General features: G+C 48.1%; 1 protein-coding gene across 2 annotated transcripts in view; it reads left to right on the plus strand.

The window, feature by feature from the left end:
* Positions 1-393: 393 nt before the first annotated feature.
* The window catches only part of Itga6 (integrin subunit alpha 6), a 72,535-nt gene continuing 50,027 nt past the window's right edge, over positions 394-22,901 (plus strand). For both annotated transcript variants that reach the window (XM_032903480.1, XM_032903479.1), the window contains exon 1: positions 394-963. In XM_032903480.1, coding sequence (XP_032759371.1) covers positions 782-963 — 182 coding nt within the window. In that variant the 5' untranslated portion in view covers positions 394-781. The remainder of the gene's footprint in view (positions 964-22,901) is intronic.

A 22,901-nucleotide genomic window follows, 5' to 3' on the forward strand; every position in this document is an offset into this window, starting at 1 on the left:
ATAGTTGAGCTCCAGGGCCCAATATAGAAAGATTCAGCGTTCCCTACCTAGGGGTTCTTCCCACCAAATCTGAGTTGACTTTTTTTTTTTTTAACCTTATCAGCAAAGAGAAACCCACTTCTAGGATTGAATGAAACAGATGGGTGTGCTTTTAAGTAGTACAGCATTACGGAAGTGTGTACCAGCGCAATGTTTTCTGCGCTTGGGTCCCTAGGGAGCCAGCAAGAATGCAGCATCAACCCAACCCCAAGAGCTGGGCACAGTTAGGCGCGTCTTGAACCCTTGGAGAATGGATAAGTCTTTGCAAGTCAGCCTCAAGGCTCGGAGAACTGCTGGCTTCAGGAACCTCGGCCGGCCTTTCAATGACAGGTAGGAAGACTCAGTCAGCCTTGCGGGGCTCCGGGACGCTTCCGGGCAGGTGGCGGGAAGGTGGGAGGGCTGTGGCCGGCGCGCCCCTGTGAGGCGGGGCCGGCGAGGAAGGTGCGTGTGGCGGGCGGGGCCTAGGGAGGGGTGGGGCGGGGCGGGGCGGGGCTGGAGTCCCCGTCACTCGATAAAACGCCGGAGAGTCTCCAGAGAACAACGGGCTCATTGAGCGGCTGCTAGCTACGGGCGTGGGGGAGCTGCCCGACAGAGAGCGCGAGCCGGCCGGGGGTGGGGCCGCGCGCAAGGGCGACCCAGGCCAAGTGGCCACAGCAGCGCGCCAGGGAGCCCGGCCCCGGCCCGGAGCCCGCGCGCACAGAGGCCGCAGCAGCTCCGCGGGTCCCTCCCACCGCGCGCGCCCATGGCGGTCGCCAGCCAGTTGTGCTTGCTCTACCTGTCCGCAGGGCTTCTGGCCCGGCTGAGCACAGCTTTCAACCTGGATACCCGGGAGGACAACGTGATCCGGAAATCGGGGGATCCCGGGAGCCTCTTCGGCTTCTCGCTCGCCATGCACTGGCAGTTGCAGCCGGAGGACAAGCGGCTGTGAGTTCCCCGACTCTTCCCATCCCCACCGGGGCGCCACGCCGCGCCAGAGAGAGCGAGGGCGCGCCCTGCTGCCGCCCGTCCCGCGTGCCCAGAGCTATCCGCCGGCTGGCGGGGCTCGGCTTTGCTCTGCCTGGCTCTGCTTTGCCCTGCCCTGCCCTGCCCTGCCTTCCCTTGCCTTGCCCTGCCCTGTGGGCTCGCACTTCTTCTTCGGCCCAAGACTTTTGAGATCCGGGCTCGCTGCGCCCTGCACTCGGCGCCTCCGAGAAGCGAGGAGAGCCGAAGGGACAGACCCCGGGCCAGGCCCCGGGAGACTTGTGTCTCCTCCTCCCCCGAAGTGTTTTCCGCCGTTCTCCACTCCGGGTTTAGTTTGCAGGGACCCCGGCAGGTGGCACGCTTTGCTGAGCCTCACGTGTGCGCCTGGGATAGTGGTGGGACGTAGGGTTGCGGGAAGTCTTTCAGGGAGATGCAGGCCTTTCTCAAACTCTTCGGCCGTCTGGTGCCCTCCCCGGTTCGCGCGCCGCGTGGAAGTTGGGAAACCACTTTTCGCTCTCCTGTGTGACTTTCCCTGCAGAGTGAGCTCTCCTGCAGGAGATTCTTTCACATGCTTCTTTAAAAGCACCTGTTCCTCAGAATTACTAGATCAGCTGTGAAAACAGGCTTGTTGGAGTCGGTGTGCTAGCTCCCCCTCCCAGCTCAGAGCCGCAACATCCAAGGATCCTCGGCCCCAGTGCTGGGTGGGTCCCACGGAGGAGTTAGAGCAAAGTGCTCCTTCTGAGAAGTGACTTAGAAAAGAAGGTTTGGAGGTGACAGTCAACCCACAAGTGCTTCTTCCAGGAGAAAGCAGCCGGCTCTCCCTTTTAAACAGTGTTGGCTCCCACATGACCCAGTTCTTTGATCAGGAAAGATTTTCTGGAGCTTAGTCGCCCAGTCACAGTGGGGCTACATTCTTGATCCATGCTCATTCCCACAACAAAAGGTCCTCCTCCCCACCCAGGCCTTGAGTTGAACCCAGGTCCTTCCAGGACCAACAGGCCGGAGAGAACAGAGTGCAGCCCAGGGGAAAGGAGAGGCCAGAATGATTTTAAACTGGAGAAAACCCCCATTTCGGCCATTTAACAACTTTAGGGTTTGGTATATTGTGGACTTCAGAATCTTAAGGTCAGATTTTTCTGATAACACCAGCTAGGTGAAGCAGAAGTCTACTGTGGGTGGGGTCGTCCCAGGCCGGGAGGGGACCTGACTTTGCAGGCCTGGGCAGCCTCTGCATTCTCCCGAAAATAATTGTTGGTCAGCTGTAAACCTGAAAGTGAGAGTTGGTTTTTGTCAACTCAAAGGGATGACATTTCAAGTCTCACACCCTATGTGAGAGACACACACATTTACCCGCAGAGGATTTGAATTTACTTCTGTAGCAGTGACTGTGGGCCGACAGAGGGAAAGCATTCTTGCCTTTAGCATTCTGTCAGTATCAGAGACTACAGAGACTGGCTTCCTGGACAGACATTGTAATGGGGGAAAACTGAGGCAAGAAATGTCCTGGGGACAGTGATTTCAAATTGTGCCTTTAGCCAGGAATCTCTGTTGTCATTAAGGCAAGCTAAAACTTGTCACGACTCCAGGGCGTCTTTTCTCTTACAACTGTTCCAGGTCCTCCCGAGATGAAGGCCTTTCTTTAAAAAAAAAAAAAAAAAGTTTATAGAGCACTGTTTCTCAACCTGTGGGTCGTGTCCCTTTCACAGGGATCGAATATCGGATACCCTGCATATCTGATATCTATATTATGATTTATAAGAGTAGCAATATTAGTTATGAAGTAGCAATGGAATAATTTTGTGGTGGGGGTCACCACAGCATGAAGAGCTGTATTAAAGGGTTACATCATTAGGAGTGATTTGAGCCACTGCCATAGAAGCTGACAGATGGGAGCAGACTCCTCAGATGAGTAGAGACCCAGCAAGGGATCCTGTGTCCCACCCTAGGACCCAGAGGCAGAATCTATCCCAGGAGTCTGTGGGGCTCACCTTGTCTTAAATTCTCCCAGGTTCAAGAATAGCATTGATCATCTCAGGAGAGTCAGCTTGCACAGCCCACATCAAGCCCATTGCTTCCCTTTACAGAGAAGGATGTGGGTCTAAGTGACAGCCAGTGAGACTGATGGGACTCTGATTCTCATTTGCTTTGAGCTGTGGTTTCTTCCCCTGTAAAATGGAGGTGTTTCTGCTGAATTGGGTTGTTGTGGAGATTAACAGAACATACAACCTGCTCAGTGTCTGCCTGGCATGGACACCTGCTGGTTAAATGGAAGCTGTCGATGGTGAGGAAGTTAAAAGTAGAATCTCTAGCCCGTAGTGTTAGATGCCGGGCGCCATACAGGTGTTGTAAGCATTTTGTGATTCTAAAACCGCCTCGTATTAAAACCGAAGGCTCTTGTTTTAAATTAATACCCTAAACTCTTCGGTCACGTTTATGAACTCCAAAGCCACGTAACTTTACTCAGCCTTACGATTCGTTGCAGGATCAAACTTGTAGAACATCTGACTTCGAGGCAGAAGATATGTGGGCCCATTAGATAAATGCACAGCTACAGAGAACCTACCATAACATAAGGGTTTGGCTCTTTTCCTTTTCTTTCTTTCTATGTATTTATTTATTTTGGATTTTAAACTTTCTATAATGCCATCTATATATTCAGGAACACCTTTAGTTAAGATTCTATAGGAAAGAATACGGTGTCTGAGAGCCCCAAGACACACTGGGTGTTGCTGAACCTTTGGGGACTGTCACATTGGATTAGATACTTTAAAATTTCCAGGTTTCCTGAGATAAATTACATAAGACTCCAGCAATTATTAAGCAGACAGATGAGTGACTGGGGTTGGGGATAAGCACTTTAATCCTCCGGTCTAGGTGGGGCCCAGTCATCTCCATGGAAGCTATGTGGTGATGACTGAATAAAATCTATCCTGTGACTCACTCACCTGGCTCTCTTCTGGGAAAGAGTGGATCTCTGTATGATCACCTGGGAGGAGGTGCGTTCATGGAGCAAGGCCTGCTTCACTCCTGATCCCCATTTCCTCCTTTCAGTCCTTAGGTCTCCTCACTATTCTCTAAGAGCGTCCCAGGTCTACTGTTACTTTTGTTCTCCCTTGGTATTGATCGTTGGTTTTACTCAGTCTTGTGATATAGCTAGAGATCACCTAGTCCCTTTGTCCCCTTTGTAGATGGGGAGACAGAAGCTGAAGGTCATGAAATGCCTTTCCTGAAGTCTTACAGCTACTTAAGCGGAATCTTAATCAAAGTCAGGTTATGAAGGTGGCATTTCTGGCTTGTGTTATGCCATTCGTAAGAGGAAACAGCAGAAACGACCTTCAGATGGGGAAGAATTGGCAAGCCACTGAGTTGGAAATGTATTCTAGTGTGTGGATTCATTGAACTGCCTCCCATGTAGGTCAGGGCTATCTATTTAAGTATCGGTACACAGACTCTCTTCCTATTTACCCCTATTCCAACTGGCTATGGATCAAGCTCCTCCTAACTGAATGACTGTGACCGCCTCTGTCCGGGGGTCAGAGGCAGTGCACCTAGGCATTTGCTTCCTTGAGCTCATTCCCTCCAACAGAGTGAGTGCCATGTGGCTTGGGGCCATCTTCTAAGAACCGCTGTGTCACCTTGAGTCCCCAGAGTAGGGAGAAGAAACCACAGTCGTCAAGGAGACTTAGAGAAAATAGTAGGAACAATACATTTCCATTTAAGATTCTATGGTACGTGGCCCCCAAAACCTGGATTTAACATATTTCTGAGACCAATATAGCAATGAGTTCTGTGCTTTAATTAGGAACAGTGGAGCCAAAACAAATAATATTTGCTTCCAGGTGCGCACAGAACATTGGTTTGCGCTGAGTCAGCCCATCTTAAAAAAAAAAAAAAAAAAAATCCCAAGAACTATTCTACCCTAGAGCAATTTCTTCATCTCTTGAATGTGGGCAGCACATGTCTGGCCGTTCTGAGGTTTAAGCTTTATTCATCTTGAGGGGATGATGTAATCTCTAACTGGGCTATAGGTTCTGTGAGGGCCCTCTTTGCCAGACAGCACCTATCTGTGTCCTCCAAATACAAAGGAGTCAAACCATACTCAGTTTAACTTGTGAAATCAGCTATTCTTGCTAAATGTGGCGGGGGCTGAGGAGGGCGGCGCCCTGCCATGCCATTCCTTGCTCAGGGGTCTGGGTCTGCAGTCCCTAGGGAAAGGGAAGCTATAGGCGTGTAGGCGTGATGCAAGGAGACAAGGGGGTTCTTGGTTTTCCAGTTTAGTGACCAAGTCCTCAGCTAAGAGGTTTTTTTTTTTTTTTTGTCAGTGATTTTTTTTCCTAAAGATAGATTTATTTATTTATTTATTTATTTATTTATTTATTTATTTATTTCATGTATATGAGTACGCTGCTGTCCTTGACACGCCAGACGAGGGCATCGGATCCCATTGCAGATGCAGATGGTTGTGAGCCACCATGTGGTTGCTGGGAATTGAACTCATGATCTTCGGAAGAGCAGCCAGTGCTCTTAACCACTGAGCCCTCTCTCCAGCCCTTCTTCTTCTAATTACGCATGTCTTTTGCCCTGAAGGCCGGCATTAGAGCTTAACCTCTGAAGACAAGCTGCCCTGAGCTATAGTGGTTACACAGAATTTCCTAAGTTGCCTGGTTGTATGAGTCTAGCCAGAGACAGAACTAGAATCAAGCTCCTGAAAATAACTGGGGAACCAAATGGGAATGCATGCAGGGGGGTACTTGGGAATTGATAGTGAGGAGAGGAAAGTGGTCTTGTGTAGATAGATGTTTTTTGCAACCTACTTTTAATAGGATTCAACCTTTCCTCTAGCCCACCACCAGCAGAAGTAGTAAAAGAGAAAGGTTGACATCATCCTACAATTAGGATATGGGGGAAGCAGACCTATTTAGCAATAGTTCTTTGGAGGAGAGCTCAGCCTTCTTGGGCAGCAGTTCTCCCTTAGCCAACACTAAATACGATTCAGCGGCTGCAGACCAGTCCTCTAGGCAGGCAGACACCAGGCAAGCTGTAGTTCAATCCTGAAGAAACCAGTAGGCTCACCAACTGGCCTAAGGAGAGGCTGCAGAGGCAGCAAGAGGCAGCAGGAACCTCACTTGGGTGAGTTTCTCTCAATGGCGGTGTTACCACAAGTTGAGCTCAACAATGCTATGCAGTACATGCGTGTCTTTAGCAAAGAATAGCAAGGCGGAACAAACCAAAGTTCAGTGCTCGTCTCCCACTGTCTGTGAGGTCATATTTATACTCCTTCATTAAGCGTCCTTTCACCAGTGTCTGCTTCAGGAAAAGAACCTTCCATGTGTTTGCTTTAGCAAGACATCCTTTCACCTGTGTGCCCCAGCAAACCACCATTTGCCATAACTAACTTCCCAAAGAACTAGAAGTTTCCATTTAATTCTTGGTTATGTGTAACTTATTAGGTGCACTGTTAACTACCTGTTTAATCTTTTGGGGGCCCAAGAGTCAGAGAATGGGAGTCTTGGGGTTGGTTAACACTGCTCTGGGGCTCTGAGATGAGTGGGAAGACTGTGTACTATGAGGATGGGGTATGTGGCCAGCTGGGTCCTCACTGTATCTTCCTCGTGGGTTTGGGTACAGCCCTAGAGTCAAATAACTTGATCATTAGTGGTTCTTCAATGTCTGGTCATCAGGGTGACTCCTGGGGGGCTCTTCCATATAAAGTAGTCTCCTGAGATTGTCCCAGATCAGTGGCATCAATTTCCATACCTGTGACCCCAGATTCTGCTCCCACAGAGCTCTGGGTTTGAACTAGAGACACATCCCTTGTGTGTTTGAAGGTAGTTTGTGAGGTGCTGGAGAAGAACAGAGCCTGGGGCTGGTTGGAATCATCCTGTTCTGTCCTTCGCTACCATGGCCTTGTGTAGGATTTTAACCTTTCTCTCTCATAAGGGCAAGGACAGTCTTAGGCACCTTACATCAGTTTTGGGCAGAGGAAACATCGCGTTTGTTAAATAAACCTGGAAACCCAGGTGAGTGTGGCAGCTTGGTCTTAGTCCTACCTCTGGGGGGAGAGCGTGCATCCTTTTGGCTTTGATTTGGCTCGAGTTGATGGAGTTGATGTGTTCATTCCCCTTTCCCTCTGTTCAGCAGTTACTATGCACTGGACGGACTGTTTTCCTCACAAGTGCTGTCTTGTAGCCGTGATGCCGTCAATAAATCCCTGTGAGGTCTCAGTCCTCCTAGGAGACAAGTGGGCAGATGTGTGGGAAGGCATGAAGGGCTCCAGCACAGCCAGGTGACTGCAGAGAACACCCTCGGAGAGCAACAGGGCTGGGCTCATTAGGATTGCCGGCCGTCTGATGGCCAGGATTTGTCACACCTCCGACTGTGAATGCCCCTCCCTATTTGGGGTGGGGGTCCTGAGCCATTTACACCCTTCTTGCCAGTGCTGATTTGTGTTTCAGAGTCCCTCACGTTTATCGAACATTGATAGGAAGGAACTTGCGCAAATGGTGCATCTAATTGTTGTCAACGCAAGGTTGAAGGATGCATGGGAAGGTGAGGAAGCTGCATTTTCTGAGGTTTGTTAACCTGGAATTTGGCATTTTCGAGCAGCGATCTCTTAGAACTTAGAGGCTGATTGTGAGTGAGTTAACAACAGGGGCAGGTAGCTGGGCCCAGTTCCTACTCAGTCCCTGTCCGCCTAATGGCAGGATGTGATAACTAGCATTTCACCCAGTCCGGGTCTTCTGTCATCATAAGAAAGGGAAGATATTCAAATCTACATGGTGATCCTGTGCTGATGTGTTCCAAGGATATCGGCTTTCATGGGAGCAGACCCTCCCCACATCACCCTCACCTGTGTCCTAGTGTCTGACTCTCTGGTCATGTCGTTAAATCCCCAACAGACAGGAGCCGTTTCTAAACCTTCACATGGGCAGACTGCTGAGAAAACGTTCTAATCCATTAGGAAGTTAATTAACCTAGGACGTTAATTAAGAAAGAAAACTGCTCTGCTCTCAGGGTGTAGAGAGAGGGACCACTGGAGATGTGTGTAGAGGGCCAGAGGGGGTAGGCCCAGGAGGGCTGTTCTCGTGCTTATCTATCAACCGGGTGGCTATATTTTCATGTCCTACCATCTGAAACTTCAGAAAAGGCAAACAACCCCACATCAGACACAGTACAGGAAAAACGCTTCAGAGAGAAATGCACCTTTGAGAGTAGAAGGGAAAGCAATCCGTAGGTAATTTTAGAAGGATGGCTAGGCGAGCTACGTGGAGAGCAGACACTGAAGGAAGCACAGGGTTGCCCGTTTACCAAATCTGCTTGCCGATACCCACGTCACGTCACGACACGACGTCAAGACTGTTTCTCCTCGCTGACAACCCTATTCACTGGTGCTTGGATTGTCTTCATTATCTGAGCACTGACTGTCACACAGACATGATAAGCACCTCAGACCCAGAGGGGATGTTGTTACTCTAAGACTCCTCAGCCAACTACCTGCTTTGCCTTTCTCTTCAGGACATGCTGTCTTCCATTAAGAGCAGCCTTTATGTTTCTTCTAACTCATGATATGAAGTGAAGTAGAGGCCCTCAATCACGTGACTTAGAGGCAGATGTGTGGAATGTGGGTTGAGTATGAGGCTCCTCTGTTAATGCTTTTGCTGAAGCGAAGCCTCCCTGCTGCTGATAAATCTGTCAGATGTTGGCCTAACCTATTGCTAATAGGGTATACAGTGCTTGTTTCTGTAGAACAAAGGTGTCAAAGCAATTTTCCAAAACTACCAAGGGACCGAAGGTAGAGAGGAGAAAACTTTGGACCTTGGGGCATTTACCATCCACACTGTACCATTCGTGAGCCTGGAAATACAGAGATGGGTCTGACCCTTCAGAGCCCTTCTAGAGAGGCTCAAGAGCAGAAGTGTTTCCAGAAGTGGATACTCCAGAGGTCAGCAGAGCGCCTCTTAGAGATCTGAGAGGCATCCTGATACCAAGGACCTTGGTAAGGTCATCTCAGATTCCTGTGAGATAAGGCTGCCTAGGAAGAAAAGCCTTTTTGAATGCCTGCACTGTGTTTACAAAGGGCCCAGGCTGCTGCTGAGAAAGAATTGTGGGGCTGAAGAGCCATCCTACCACTCAGAGAGTGCACTCAAGAGGGAAGCAGGAGAGAGGTTGGTCCAGCTCTCTTACACACACACACACACACACACACACAGAGTCACCATACCTCTGGCTTAGCAGAAGACTGAAGAAATTTTTCAGTGCCCCAGGATAAGAAAATGAGGTCATGTGTGTGTGTGTGTGTGTGTGTGTGTGTGTGTGTGTGTGTGTGTGTGTGTGTTGAGTATCATAGGTATCATCAGAATGGAATATGTTCTGGACCTGTCAGAGTAATCATGGCCAACCCATGCTGGTTTTTCTATAGCTGTGAATCATGGACTAGAAAGTCACTACAAACTTAGTATATACCAGGCACTGTTCTAGTAATGGAGCTGCTCCAGACAAATGCCCCTGTCCATCTTCTGCTGGAGAAGATAAACAATAGACAACACAAGAAGGTGTTTTATGGTAGGCAGCAACACAAGATAGAGTGGAGAAAGGGGGTTAGGAGTGGGGATGGGGTAGGGAATGGTGGCAGTAGGTTAGTCAGGCATAACTTCACTGAAGCAGATGTTAGAAAGAATAGCTTGGGAGTGTGGAGGTGGGGAGTGGGAGAGAAAGGCAAGAGGCCCATGCCTGGCATGTTCAGGAAAAGCCAGGCGAACACGAGTCTGCTTGGAAGCCTGTCTCGGGGCTTCAGGAATCGATCTATTCTTGTGAAGTAGGAGGCCATTCAGCACTGTGAGGAAGGTTTTAAATGATCATCTCTGGCTGCTGCCTTGAGTAAGGTCTCGGTGAGATAGAGGATGAAGAAGGGCGTGGCCGCACGCCGCTGTAATCCCAGCTCTTAGGGGGTGGAAGCAGGAGCTTCTGTATGGTTCAGAGGGAGCCTGGGCTACATTGATCCTGATTCAAAACGACAAAAAGAACAAAAATGGAAAGAAATGGTACTGATTAGGAGGGCTCTGAAATAATACACGAGAGATGACAGTTCGGACCCGCCTATTAGCAGTGAAAACAGAGAGCTGGAGCTGACCAGAGTGCTACATCCCTGAACTCTAGCACTCAGGAGACTGAGGTAAGAGGATTGCCAAGTTGCAGTCAGCTTGGGCTGCATAGCAAGGAAACAAAAACAAGTGGATAGCTTCTCCCTTTGAGTTGAGAGTCCAGTCAGCAGGGTTCCATGTGGACAGAATGTGAGTAGAGGCACAGATTGGGAGAGACTGTACCCCAGGTTTGTGAGCAGATGGGAGAATGCGGTGATGAAAAGGTGTGGGGAAGACAGAGGGATGGATTTGCGGGTCAGTACAGGAGCTGTGTTGGGTTTGAGATCTCTAGACAAGCACATGTAGTTATGGGTAAGCAGTTGAGTGAATTTGAAGTTCAGGTGCAAGATTTTGGTGGTGGGCGGCTAGAGCAGGTCTGAGAGACCTGGGTGACTGAGGTTTGCTGTACAGGAGAGCAGAGCCCCGTAGCCTCAGGGAAATGGCATCAGAGAGGCTTTTGTTTGTTTTGTTTTGAGATCATTAGAGTGTGCAGGTTTGCTGAGGAAGGTTCAGAAGGAAAGGAAAGTTAATGAGGGAGAGCAGATTGCAGCTGTGAGGCCTGCCAGCAGGGGGTCGCTCTGTGATTGGGGGACTTGGCCTTGTAATTGGAACACCTGTGGCTCCTTGCAGTAAGAAAGGAAAGGAGAGTGAAAGGCAAAGGGGCAGGTAGGTGGAAAGGGGTCTGGGAGGCATGGGATTTCTCCTCGGGCCCATGAGCCTGGGTTACTCGATACTTAATAGGGAAGCTTGTCTGGTGTGTTGTCAACTCGATACAGACCTAGACATATGTGGGAAGAAGTCTCAATTGAGAGATGGCCTCCGTCATCAGATTGTCTTATAGGCAAGTTTGTAGGACATTTTCTTGGCTAATGACTCACGAGGGAAGGTCCTCCCTGTGGGCAGGGCCACCTGTGGCCAGGTGGCCCAGGTTTGTATAAGAAAGAAGGCTCAGTGAGCCTTGTTTCTCCATAGTTCCTGCCTCCAGGTTTCTGCCGAGAGTTCTTGCCCTCTGTTATGGACTACAACCATAAACTGAAAGAGACCCTCGAGTTACTTTTGGCCATGGTCATCATCACAGCAGTAGAAGGCAAACTAGGACCCTGGTAAGAGTTAGCCCATGTTGTAGAGGCTGATGGGACACTGACTCAGTTCTAGCGCCTTGACTTTCTGTTGGTCTCTCTCGACTTCTTCATCCATCACTTGTAGTCCTGGTCATGTTGCCTCTAGGGTTGTGAATACTGGAGTTCTTCATAGAGGTTCTCTCCTATCCAGTGAACACCAGTCTTGTATTTCCCTTAAAGTTTAGATGTAGTCCTTCTACGGGGGAGGCCTTGGGGATGAGGCTAAAGGTTATGTTGCCTGGGTAGGGTTATAGTTAGAGTTCACAGGCAGATGGAACCTCCTCAGTGTCTGCCATGGAGGGAATATAGGCTTCGAAAGATGGAGAAATAGGGACAGGTTAAACATGTTTGCAGGTCTTCATTTCCCTATGCTATATTTGACTTACAGAGAGAGACTCATTTGAGGTGTAGGGAGAACTCCTCCTGAATGGAGGTGGCTGTAGCTAGAGAGTTCTGGCACTGTACAGTCTCCATGGTTCCTTCAAGCTGAGGTGGTACCAGGATGTACAATGGTAGTCACATACCTTGCGTTGTAGAAGTGAGTATGGTAACCCTTTGTGACCAGGCCAGTCCGGGCCTTGCTTCCTGGGCTACGTGGCCCAGTTGGTAATCAATTTACCCAACACTCACTGCTGCTTAGCACATTGAAAACCTCCCCTGTCCCCTTGCGGGAGCTGACTGCATGCATACTGTTCTTTTAAAATGGCTTGTGACCTTGTTGAGCTGCCAGAGAGGTGGAAAATGAGGACGAACCAGCACTTTGGTTCTGTCTTGCAATAATTTTCTTTTATTTTCCAAGACAGGGTTCTACTGTGTATTCCTGGATGTCCGGGAACTTTCTCTGTAGACCAGGCTGGCCTCAAATGCCAGAGACTTGCCTGACTCTGCCTCCTGAATACTGGGATTAAAGGCATGGCCACCACACCCAGCCTCCTGCTGTCATTTTGAACCTCTTTATTGAAACGGGCCATTAGTAATCCAATAAGAGATCATGTCTTTGAATTACGTAATGAATAATCAGGATATGGCATCCATTCTCCTGGGTCCAACACAAGATATGGAAACGTCTTCCTGAAGTGGCATGCTGGTTTGTTGGTTTGAAGTTTTTAAACCCAGTATCCTTAAAGTGCAGGATGGACTGTGTGAATTTTTAAATGGGAAACGTAAAGCTTTTAGTGTCACTTCCAGCTCCTGACCGTCATTCTCTGCTGTTAACCACACATGTTCACCTGTCCTCACCGTTGGGTCATTGAGTGTTTTCCTGAAATGATTTCAGATGCACTGGCCAGTGTAACCTTTTTCTGAAGACAGATGGAGAAGACCCCTCCCCCAAAGCCAGTGAGTGGCAGGAGGCAGTAATGAGCCGTAAAGTTAGGTGCCTGAGGCCTCATCCATCTGACCCACTGCCTGCCTTCTGATGGAATAGCCAATCTTGAGAATTAAATGTAGGCTTTATAATCAGACCTTTAGAGTGATATCTTAGTTCTTAAAATGTCCCCACATGGCGGCCTAGAACGGAGCGCAGGCGCACAGGCTACTCGCCTTTTCTTTCCTCTGCTGATTGGCAGAATTCCGAGCAGCCATGGCACTTTGCTGAGTCGCAGAATTTCCTCAGGCTCACACTGGTCCAGCCTCTGCTAGTGTGGAGTGTTTGCACAGAAGAGAACACTCACCATTTCCTTGCCCTGGCCAAATCCCTTGTGTATGGAAGTACTCTGAAAATGTCTCCTGGGCGTATATGTCACTCTTAACTTGTGACCCTAGAAAGAGCAGGTATTTCTAGGGCGCTTTGAGTTGATTTAATTCCTTATAAACGTCCATGGCTCCTAGAAAGTAGGAGTGGAATGACAGATCTTTCCAATGGGCCTCATACGCGTGTTAAAAGGATAAAATGAACCTCATGACTAAAAGTTTCTCACCTTAACTCTCTTAAGTACAGTTTGGTAGTGTCGAGTATATTCACGCTGTTGTATACTTCATGTGTATTTGGGTGGGCACGCACGCACGCATGCGCACACACACACACACACACACACACACACACACACACACACACACGGTGTATGTATACATGCAGATGTGTGCGTAAAGAACAGAAGTTGCTGTGGGGGTCTTCCGTTCCTTTCTACCTTATGTTTTGGGTCAAGGTCTTACTGAACCTGGAGTTGACCATTTAATCCAGACTAGCGAGCCATAAGGAGCTGTCTGTCTCTATTCCCCCACTACCGCTGGTGTTGCTGGAATGCACAGTACCTGGCTTTTATGTGCGTGCTGGGTATCGGGACTCAGGTCCTCATGATTGAGCAGTAAGCACTTTACCTGCTGAGCTGTCTCCCAGCTCCTCCACCCTGGTACTTTTTGTACCAAGTGTTTAGAGATGACGAATGACCACAAGGACCATAAGGTATTAGCAAGCTAAACTTTAATTCAGGATAGGGTGTCGAATTACTTATCTGCTACTGTGTCCAACATAGTGGCCGTGCAGTTCCACCTAATAATACCTTTATAGTAGAAGTTGGAATTCAATCTCATACTTGATAATGTGTCCCGCCTAATTGATAATGGTACTGGTTGGATTGTGTGTCTGGCCCTTCCTGTGGAGGACACCGGCGTCCTTTGAGAAACTAGAAGATTATGTCTCGACAGGTTTTTAATTGTGTTGAAGAAAAAATTGCATTGATTAAAAAAACCTAGCCACCTTAGCAGCTGGTTGGTCATATCTTGCCGCCATGCCTTCCTAGCTCTTGGTGGCTTTGAAATGAAACTGAGAGTACATTTAGTTGCACACTCAGTGTTAAGCTATGCAATGTGACAGGGACAAACTTAGGGGGTCAGAGGTTGAGAGAAAGTACCTATTTCTTCAGGGTTCTAGCAGCTGTCTCTCAATAAGGCATCTTTAGATTGTCTAGCAAGCGCTTTTCTTACTCACCAGCCCCACCCTACTTCCTGTAGGCTGTGTTCATTTATTACCTGGGAGGAGCTTTCTTTCTTTATCCGTTGGTTCTCCTGGGCTGATTTCTCAGAAGCTGTTGGACTCTGTCAGGAAGAACATCAAGGATTCCGAATGGGAGGAACTCTGAAGATGGGCTGGGCTCAGGCTTTTCTGTGTTTTCTTAGAACCTTGACTTGGAGTTTGACACTTGTTGCTCCTTAGAAATGAAAATGTAGCTTCAGATACATTGAAGCCCAAGGTGCAAGGCCCGGGTGTCCTGTTGTACGCTGAGCAGACATGTCCTAGTACTGTTACCTGATAATGCTTTGAGGAAAGCTTGTTGCCATGAGAATTATTTACCACCCGCACAAGTTGTGGGTGAACTTGGGGTCTGCTCTAAAATGGAATCACCGCCCTTATGAAGAAATGGAGGCCTACAGCTTTTCGAAGTCGTCATCATAGTTTCCGACAGAACTGTTCCCACAACCTCCTTTGCATTCAGTCTCAGGAATGGGATGACAGATTTTGGGGATGATTCTTATGCCCTACTTAAAATGATAAAATGAACCTTATGACAGTAGGAATTGTACTTCCCACTCAGGCCCCTCCCCACCCTCAGCCCTCAGCAGAGGCACACTGAACCTCTGTGCCCTGCCTTTATAACGTGTCACTGTACATTTAAGCAGATCTGCGCAAGCCCCAATAAACTTCTCTCTCCTTGAGAGTTGTGGGGTGACAGGCGTTTCCTACTTAGGAGGTAGGCTTGGATTTGCCTTAGGATGAGGAATGCAGAAGTCCCAAGTGTGTCTGTCCTGTTGGTCCCATGCCCTCTGATACCTTTCTGATCAGGGAGTCCTCCCCTCCCCACATAGCTTTAGATTAGATCAAAGGTGAGGCCTGACTCAGAAGCTGACTCACTCTGTGCTCAGTAAAGTCAGCTCCTCCTATGGGAAGTGATGACCCAGGCAGCTTGGGCAGTATCCATGGTTTTCAAAGACAACTTTAGGACTCCACAGAAAAGTACTTGCCAAGCTTTGGCTACAAAAACTAGAGCTCCATGAATTGCCTGACTCTCCTATAAGGGGGAGGTGAGAGACGAGGACCTTGTGTCAAATGTTCATCCACAGTTTAGCTGCTCCCCAGAGTGCTACTGCCCCCCCCCCCGACTCACTCAGAAGTGAGCTCCTCTCTCCAGTGCTGGGTTGTGCTGTGCCACATTTGACTGTGGTACAGCATCGGGACGCCTGCCTCTTAAAGCACCAGCATTTATTTTCTCAGTATCTTTCAAACTGTGCTTTGCATGTGTGCTTCATTGTTAGGGCCAGGCTGTCAGCGCACAGTGCCTGTGCAGAGTAGGGCCGTGTTTACATGCGCTTAGTGGGTTGTCATGCCTCTGGGATGGCCCATAAGAATTAATCTGTGACCTTTTTTTTTTGCCTGGAGCTGACTTAATGGAGATGGCAAGTATAAGCCTGTCTTATTCAATTATAAGGTTTACCTCCCTCCACGGCCTGTGCTATTTTCTTTATAAGATTTCCAGCGACTCTGTGTCTGTTGACAGACAGTATATTTTAAATTACATTTTTTTTTAATGCATCCTAGTTGTATGGTACAAAGAGTTTGTAAAGTGAAAGTCACACTCTCATGCTTGGTGTATAGCCACCCTGCTGGTCCTAGAGGCAGCCATTGTTTTACCAGTTTCCTGTAAAGGAAAAATCAAAACAAAACAAAACAAAAAACATGGTTTGGATGTGGTTTGTCCCCAATGGTACTTGTATTAAGAGTGTGGCCCTCTGCAGGGCAATCAGGCATTATTTCACTTGGGTCACTACGGTCCCCACTAAAGCGTTTAGATCACTTCACACGATCTGTGTCAATATCTAGCCAACAGTACATACGCTCTTGGACCTCCCTAAGTATTTCTGATTATGGTCTTGCTCTACCTGACTGTTACGGTACAGATGACAAGGTGCAGGCTTTCTGGAAATAGTAGCTATTACAGGCGTGTACCACATTATCTCAGTAATAATAGGCCCACGGACAACTAACCCAGGATATATGAGTGAGTAGTACTAGGTGTGAAGATACGGGAGTGCTTCCATTCCAGTAAATATTGCTCTGGACAGCTCGAGTGTCCCTCTGCACGGCTGTGTCCACTCCGCATGGGAAACTCTGACCCCCACCACCCAGGGGCTAAGGGGAAATCATCTGTCTGCAGTAGGTAGCCTCTGTGCTGGCTAACCGGTTCCTAAACCACTCTGGTGCCTGAATACTTTGTAACTATCCAAGTGCGGTAGAGTAGTAAGCAGTGTAATTGTTTAGATGACTTTATTTGGTGTTTGTCACACTGGCGGAGAGTTTAAATCTGCTCAAGTTTCTGGTCACAGCATTCTACTTCTAGATCTAGGTTTAAGAGAAAGAGACCCAGCTGGGGGTGTAGCCTAGTGGCAGAGCGTTTGCCTACTGTGTGCAAGGCCTGATACTCAGCATAGCAAAAAAGAAAAATCCCCCAAACCCTCTTGAGTTTTCTATTTTACTGGGTGCCTTCCTGGTCTACCAAAGCTTGAGTATCTGGTCTCTGGTATTGGGACTCACTATCTAGTCATCCCATCACCGGAGGCTCACACATACTATCCAAGATGGTAGTGTGTATGTTCCCGGCAGGGGGTGACAGAAACAGAGAACAAAGCTAGAGGTGTGTGCCCACCATGCCACCTCTTAAGGAAGGCTCTCAGAAGCAGTCATGGACGCCTCATAGCAGGACCCAGTGTGGCCTGCCCAGTGGGAAAGGGGGCTTAGAGGATTTGCCCTCTGGGCAAGCTATGTCCAGCTAGAAGCCTTCTGCCATGGAAAAAGAGGGAGTCTGTACTTGGCATGGGCCGGCGGCCCCTGGCAGCGCTGCTAACTGAATTGCTTCTGTTATCACAGTTAGAAAATAAGCTATGTGGCCCCATTAATTTCCTTTTTAAAACACTGAAAAATATGGATTTCCTAAGCTTCTAAAAGGTAGTAAGGCGGATATGGCACTCAGCTGGCTGTGGGCGTGTTAGATATAATTTTATCTCTTCCTGGTTTTTATTAAAAACATTTTACTGAAAAACGATGAAACTTAGTTATTTTCTCCTTTGCAAGTGAAATATGATCTGTTGTCAACATCTACTAGGAAAACTTGATTAACACTGATCGTCTTGCTCCTGTGAAGAAATGTCCCGGTCATTACATACTTGGACATAAAATACTACAAATGATAAGTAGTTATAAATGACATATTCCCTTAGTTGAAGTTTGCTAGGCTGCCGCCATGTGTCAGAGTGAAGGCCACGGTACAGCTTTCCAGGTTGGTTCCTTGAAAGGAAAATTCAGAGACTGGGCTCATGTAAAAGACCAGTGTGATCTGAGGACTGAAAAGTCAGGCATCTGATCTCTCACAAGTCTAGGACATGATTCAATTCCACATTTGACGGGCTCTGGCAGCCACTCTGTGAACCTGAAATCCCTGTTGCCTGGAGACAGTCCTTACAATCCTATCTTCCCTTTTCTGAAGTCAGAGTTTTGATCTCCGCCCTTGGAAGGTGTCTTGCCGTTCTGAGTTGACTTTGTCATCTAGGAACACACTTTCCAATGATCAGTTTATTATTTTTAATAAAGTGATAAATAAGCTAATAAGCAAATGAATAGTTTTTAAGGGGACTAGTTTTAGATTTACACTTTGACGTTTGTGTTGAGTGGAAGTGGAATTCTTGCCCCCTTTAAATATGGGCTGGAGAGATGGCTCAGCGGTTAAGAGCACTGACTGCTCTACCAGAGGTCCTGAGTTCAAATCCCAGCAACCACCTGGTGGCTCACAACCATCTGTAATGAGATCTGATGCCCTCTTCTGGTGTGTCTGAAGACAGCTACAGTGTACTTATATATAATAAATAAACAAATTTTTAAATATGGCTAGTGTTTATTCTGACTTTCTTATATCTTGGTATCCCTGAGAGGTGACAAAAGTCCTGATTGTCAGGAGATAAGAAGCAAGTGTTGGTGGCCCAAGGTCACATCAAAAACAGAGGTAGAGCCAGAACTCTGTCCCCCCAGCCACGCTTCCATTTTAGTCTGACCACTTGCACAGACATTCCATTAATTGTGAGTCAGTGGCATGTGAGTCATTAATTGTGCGTGGTGTGAAAGCCCACCCCGGTGTGAGGTAGAGGTTTCTGACTGCCGAGTTGGGTATTATAGTTCATAGAAACAGGTTTGGCCTTGAGTGACCCTTTCGTCTGAGCTCCATTTCTGTTAGTCAGAGACATGCCTGTAGGAAACCGCAGGTCAGGTAAGAACTAGAACCCGCAGGCTTAGTTGGTACACGTGTTCCATGGTCACCGGCACCTGGGGCTAGTTCCAGCATGCTTTTCCAGAGAGAAGGGGAAAGGCTCTTAATTTTTGAAAAGGCCACTACCAAATTACTGGTCTTGTGATCTAGTTAAAGGCAACAGGCAATTTCTTGGAGCTCCTGGTGAGAATTAAGCACTTAGTAGGCCTTAATTATAATCGCCTCTGGTAAATAAATATTAATCGGGATTTTTGGAGTGATGCTGTCAAACCAAACAAAAAGTAGACTAGGGATTTAGTGGTTCGGCACACGATGTGACTGCTGGGGAGTGCTGGGCACAGTGTTGTTTATCCAGCCGTGTGACTGGGTAGGTTCTTGTCCTCTTTAACCTCAGGTCCACCTCAGGGAAGTGGGAGGTACTGGTGGTGTCCACTGGGTCAGAGCAGAGTGCTGATTGCCTTCCAGGAGCATGGACAGGATAGCTCGAGTTGTTAGCGCCCGGAATAGCTTATTGCCCTTGTTTGGTGGTGGTCTGCTTGTTCTTGGTGGGTGGTTTCTGGTGTCTGGAATGGAGGTCGTGACTTATCAGCTTCTGCGGAAACGTGAAAACCTGGTAGAGGTGAACAGATTTGCTGTTCCACAAGAGCTCATACTTGTCCAACTGGATCAGCCAGTTAACATGGTTAAAAACAGCTTTTTTTTTTCCCTTCTCCTTTTCTGGTTTTAATTGCTGTTTTGGGCTCTAGAGGTTATTAAAAAACTGGGCCCAGATTCCTGCCCTCAAGGAGGTGATCGTGAGTTAAGTTGGGGTGGGGAGATGCTAGAGCTCACATTGAGAAGATGGGGTGTGAAAGGCAGACTCACCGGTAAGGCCTGCACCCTGGGGGTGGTTAGAAGAAGCAGTTCCCGTGTGTGTATTGGGGGTGCTGGATATCCGGAATCAAGCAGAGGTTCACTGCTTGGGTGTGCCTAGGAATTGAAGAGAGCAGGGTGCCTAGGGTGGATGGCAGGGTGTGGTTCCAACGAGGAGGGATGGCTCCCAGTTGTAGCTGGAAGGGGGTGGCTCAGCAGGAAGAGCCTTGGGCTTGAAGACCTACCCATGTCAGGAATGTCTGAGTCTTGGGTCCTTTATCTGTCAGACGGAGATGTCTGTCCTCCAGCTGCTTAGAGATGCTCCGATAAGAATGTATGTGATGCTCGAATGCTGTACAGATGTGGATAGTTGGTGCATTATTTGGGCTTTCTGCCAGCCATACCTAGAAAAGTCACAGAGATGCATGTGCCTACATTGATCTTGGATGCCAAGGAGATGCTCAGGGCCACCCTGGGTGCTGTATTCAGGGACGAGAGTTCCTGCATCGGGTAGCTGATGGCACTCTAGTACAGGAAAGATGGATGATGTCATCTCAGTACTGGGAAGGGTGGCATGATTTATTTATTCAACAGGAAGATGTAGGGGAGGGGTGGGGAGAGACTGGCCAGAGCCATGCAGGAGGGATCCTCTGAGGAGGGGTACTGGATTTGTCCTGAGGTATCCAAAGGCATTTCTCACAAAGCTGAGAACTGAGAATAAATGAAGTGGTCCACAAAGAAGCAGTGCTCACCTCAGGTCCTTGGAGCTGCAAGGGCAGAAGGGCTGCTTGCTTACAGACTCCTTGAAGCCCCCGTGGAAGCCTTTAGAGGACTGAACAGATCAGTAATATTACATAACTAGGCATAGGAAGAACAAGGCTTCTTCATGGGTGTTGGGCTGGGGTTAGGGCAAAGGTGAGGACAAACGGACTAGTTCAAACCATTCTGCTAAAGTCCAGGTATGACCTTCGGGTAGCTCGGATCTCTGTCATAGCAAATCAACCAATGAGAAGGAGCCAGATACTGTGTCAAGCGCAGTCTGTACTGATAGAGGGGAAGTGAGTTAATTGAATTGGGTTATGAGGTCAAATTGAACTCACTTGTAAGTGAAGGATGGATCTGTAGGTCTCGCCTCTTTTCAGATGGGGCACAGTAGGAATGATCAAAGTGGGCGTGATATTCTCATGACAGCCATCGAGGCTTTGCGTTAGAGAAGGGGACACAGGATGAATAGGTTTGTTTCTCTGTTACCAATTGAAGCAGCCGCAGTGAAGCCATGCCCTGACAGTGCTTGCTCTTAATGCCACCTTCAGCGGGGTTCCCCACTGGCCACCAGGGTTCCCCACTGGCCACCAGGTCATGTTTTGTTTTTGGGGGTGGGGAGGTTTGCCACTACTCCCGAGCTGCAGCAAACACCTAATACGCTACTGTTCCCCTTTTCTTTTTTTAATGGATTAATTTATTTGATTTTGTGCCATAAACTGCACTGAATGGTCTTTCTGTAAGCAAAAGGCAGCGTTTTAGATAACAGAAAAGTTAAACAGAGTTAAAGCCAAAAAATGTAGAATAGGCCTTGCTACTTCTATGAACTATTGCCTGTAGCAGACCAGCTTTTCCCAGTGCTGAGACAGTGAAGAGATAGTGAAGTGTGTGTGTGTGTGTGTGTGTGTGTGTGTGTGTGTGTGTGTGTGTGTGTCCCGCCAGTGTTTAAGCATAGTCACACAACCATAATCTAGACAAAACCGGCCTTTACTAGGTTTTGAGGTGGGATTCCCCATCCTTGGGAAAAGGGAGGCATTTTCATAAAGGTTTCTCAGAGTTTTACAATCTGCCAATTACCAAACCTGGACTTTGTTCTAATTGTGTAACTTACTTGGTTTAGTTCGCTCTTGATTGAGCGTCCTTTGGGTACCGGACCCTCAGCTGAGTGGCATGTTTGGCTTCTGGAGGACTTGTGCTGAGGGAGGTCAGTGGGCAAAGTTGTCCCTGGTTATTGCAAATGAAGGACAGGCAAATGAGAAAGCAGAGGCAGGCACAGGACAGATTACGCAGAGAACTGGAAGCTGTGGGAGGAGCCAGGGCAGAGGTCTGGGGCTAGCAGAAAGCTGTTGGCTGCTGGAGTGTGAGGCAAGCCCCTGAGGTTGGAGTACAGAGTGAGGGCAGGCTCAATCTGAAGCATGCCCTTTAGAAGTGCCCAGCCCGGAATGTTTGTTTTGTTTGTTATTTTTAAAATCAGAGTGAATCTGGGAAAGGGACCATTTTGGATTCCCTGCTGCACCCAGGCCGGTAGAATGATCTCTACAGTGTCCATATCCTGGCTCTTCGAGACCGTGAATATGCTCTGTTAAATGCCTTTCGGATTAGCAGTCAGGGAAATGATGCAGATGGGTTCAGGGATTGCAGGGACGGACCTTCATGATGGGGCAGATGGGGGCAAAAAAGATTTGGAACTGCTGATGCTACAAATGGAGGGGCCATCAGGCTAGGAGGGTGGCAGCGTAGGAAACAGAAAGGGCAAGACAGGTGTGCTTCAGGCCACTTAGCCCTTGGCAACTTGTTACAGCCCTGTAGAAAACAGACTCCTAGACAACTCAGTGTTTCCTTGAGTACGTGGGGTAGCCTGACTCATGCCAAGGGTGGCAAGTGGGGTTAGGTAGAGCTGTGTGCCACCTCTAACAGTGTTCATCACACCAGAGGACAGCATTGGCTTTTCCCTGGAGGAAAACCCAAGTTTTGCCAATATGCATGCATTTAGTTCCTCTGAAGCTGTCTCGAAACGATTTCTTAGGGCTGATAAAGCAGGACACCCCAAATGGGATAATGTTCGCTGGAGTGTGGCCCTGTGCCATTGGATATGCTTCTGCGAGTGCAGAGTCCTCGAATGTAATTTCAGACCACCAAATAGACAGTCACCAAAATGGGAGAGATGGTGACTTTGTAGCCCATTTAAAAATGAGAAATCTGGGGCTGGAGAGATGACTCAGTGGTTAAGAGCACTGACTGCTCTTCCAGAGGTCCTGAGTTCAATTCCCAGCAACCACATGGTGGCTCACAACCATCTGTAATGAGATCTGATGTCCTCCTCTGGTGAGTCTGAAGACAGCGACAGTGTACTTATATATAATAAATAAATCTTAAAAAAAAGAGAGAAATCTAGATTAAAAAAACATGACCATGTGTATAAATGAAATGTGTATATATGTATATGGTGTGTATATGTATATGTGCAATACACACACACATATTGCAGTAATTATTAAAAAAAGGATGGCAACCTTTTATCCCACGCTAGTGACAGCACCCATAGGGCCACATGGCACTGCGGGGTATCTTTATCTCAGTGGCCCCACGCTGCCCCCAGATCAGAGCGGTCTGCAAGACATTCCAGTGTGGCACCTGGCCATGCTGCTCCCTGGAGTGAGTTCCGGCACCGGAGGGCCATATGGAACTAACCATAATTTATCTCTGGTTAGTATCTCTCCCGGCGACTTTCTTCTATCTGTGAACTCTCTGGTTCCAGCTACCAGGGCTCTAGAAGT

The sequence above is a fragment of the Rattus rattus genome, chromosome 5 (genome assembly GCF_011064425.1).
Source record: "Rattus rattus isolate New Zealand chromosome 5, Rrattus_CSIRO_v1, whole genome shotgun sequence".
Lineage (NCBI taxonomy): Eukaryota > Metazoa > Chordata > Mammalia > Rodentia > Muridae > Rattus > Rattus rattus.